The sequence below is a fragment of the Propithecus coquereli genome, unplaced genomic scaffold (genome assembly GCF_000956105.1).
Source record: "Propithecus coquereli isolate 6110/MARCELLA unplaced genomic scaffold, Pcoq_1.0 Scaffold302, whole genome shotgun sequence".
Taxonomy (NCBI): Eukaryota; Metazoa; Chordata; class Mammalia; order Primates; family Indriidae; genus Propithecus; species Propithecus coquereli.
Window position 1 is genome coordinate 116,273 of NW_012148642.1, and position 1,747 is coordinate 118,019.

At 39.2% G+C, this 1,747-nt stretch overlaps 1 protein-coding gene across 1 annotated transcript in view; it reads right to left on the minus strand.

Annotated features, from left to right (window-relative positions):
- Window positions 1-1,747, minus strand: part of MGAM (maltase-glucoamylase) — a 75,991-nt gene that overhangs the window by 26,482 nt on the left and 47,762 nt on the right. Inside the window, exons 23-24 of the mRNA XM_012649792.1 lie at window positions 1,231-1,280; window positions 286-453 (exon numbers count right to left, since the gene is read on the minus strand). Coding sequence (XP_012505246.1) covers window positions 286-453; window positions 1,231-1,280 — 218 coding nt within the window. The remainder of the gene's footprint in view (window positions 1-285; window positions 454-1,230; window positions 1,281-1,747) is intronic.

Genomic DNA, 1,747 nt, shown 5'->3' on the forward strand with positions numbered 1-1,747 from the left:
TTTTATTTTAGAGATGAAATCAGTCAGAGAGAGCAGAACACTCAGAGGCAGAGAAGGGAATAAGGTGGAGAGACCATTAACCTTATCCTCACTCCTCAGCAGCTCCCCAACTCATTATAGCTCTGGACACCCCATTGTTTTTTCTTTCCCAGCTCTCTGATGTTCCCACCATGGGCCTTAGAGTGTGCTCCAGTCCTTGAGGAACCCATGCAACCTTGGCAAGAAGGAACATCGTGATGCTATAAAGAATTCTGGATAAAACACCTTAACAAAATGGATTTTTACCTTCAAGTTAGAATCATAAGTGACTGTAGGAGAAGTCTGACTTGGGACACCATTGTGTTTCACTGTAACATTGGCAGGTTCCTGTATCCCAAGGATTTTAATCTCCTTAAACGCTAAATTATTGGGGTCTTCGTAGGTTGATTGTGGAATGCTCACATCCAAGCGGTTCTGTAAAACAATTAAGCCCAATTAAGTACAAAGGTATGCCTGTAATACACAGATGTGAAAGTCACTCAAATATTCCATCCTCAAACAGACACTCCCCACTGCCCTGAATGCCTCTTAGCATTCTCTTCTAGCGTGTAATCAAGGAGTACAAATTTATCTTAATAATATTCTAAGCAAACAAAAAGAAATCAGGAATACACACTTATACATTTACAAAGACATTTTTAAAAACCGTATTTAGAAACATTAGCTGCCTTTTTTTTTTTAAGACAGGATCTTGCTCTGTTGCCCAGGCTAGAATGCAGTGGTATCATTGTAGCTTTCTATAACCTTGAAATCCTGGGCTCAAGTAATGCTCCTGCCTTGGCCTGCTAAGTAGCTGGGACTATAGACATGTGCCACCACACCCGGCTAATTTCTTTTTAAATTATTTTTTGTAGAGATGAAGTCTTGCTATGTTGTTCAGACTGGTCTCGAACTCCTGGCCTCAAGTGATCTTCCCTGCCTCTGCCTCCCCAAGTGCTAAGATTACAGATGTGACCCTCCGAGCCTGACCTGGAAACACTAGCTGCTTTGATTTATCTATACTATTGCCTCCTTTTGATAACATAGATGATTCAGTTATTGGGAGTTAAGTTATAAATGGAAATGTGCTCACCTATTTATAACCATTAACACATATAAAGTTGGAAATATAATTATACATATACATAATCACATATTGCTAATGGTCAGACAAAAGCCCAGACCTAAGATTCCTAAAAAAATGCTTCTCACCTGGGTGACAGAAAACTCACATAAAAGGTAAACTTTATTGGCCACAGTATCTGCAAATGAGAAAAAGACAAGTCAGATTCTGGCCTGCCCACCACAGAAGAACAGATTTTACCCTGCCCCTCCTTAAAGCTACATCTTAATGTCACAAATGGCAGGACTTCCTTTTTCTTATGGCCGAATAATATTTCCTTGTATACCTGTACCACAATTTCTTTATTCATTCATCAGTCAATGGACATGTCACTTAGGTTCTTTCCATTTCTTGGCTGTTGTGAATAATGCTGCAGAGAACATGAGAGTAAGTATATCTCTTCAAGATACTGATTTCATTTCCTTTGGCTATATATGCAGAAGTGGGATTTCATGGATTGCATAGTAGTTCAATTTTTGAGGAATCTCCCTGCTATTTTCCATAATGGCTGTCCCAATTTTCATTCCCGCCAACAGTGTACACAGGTTCATTTTCTCCACACTCTGGTCAGTACCTGTTATCTCTTACCTTTTTTTTTTTTTAATT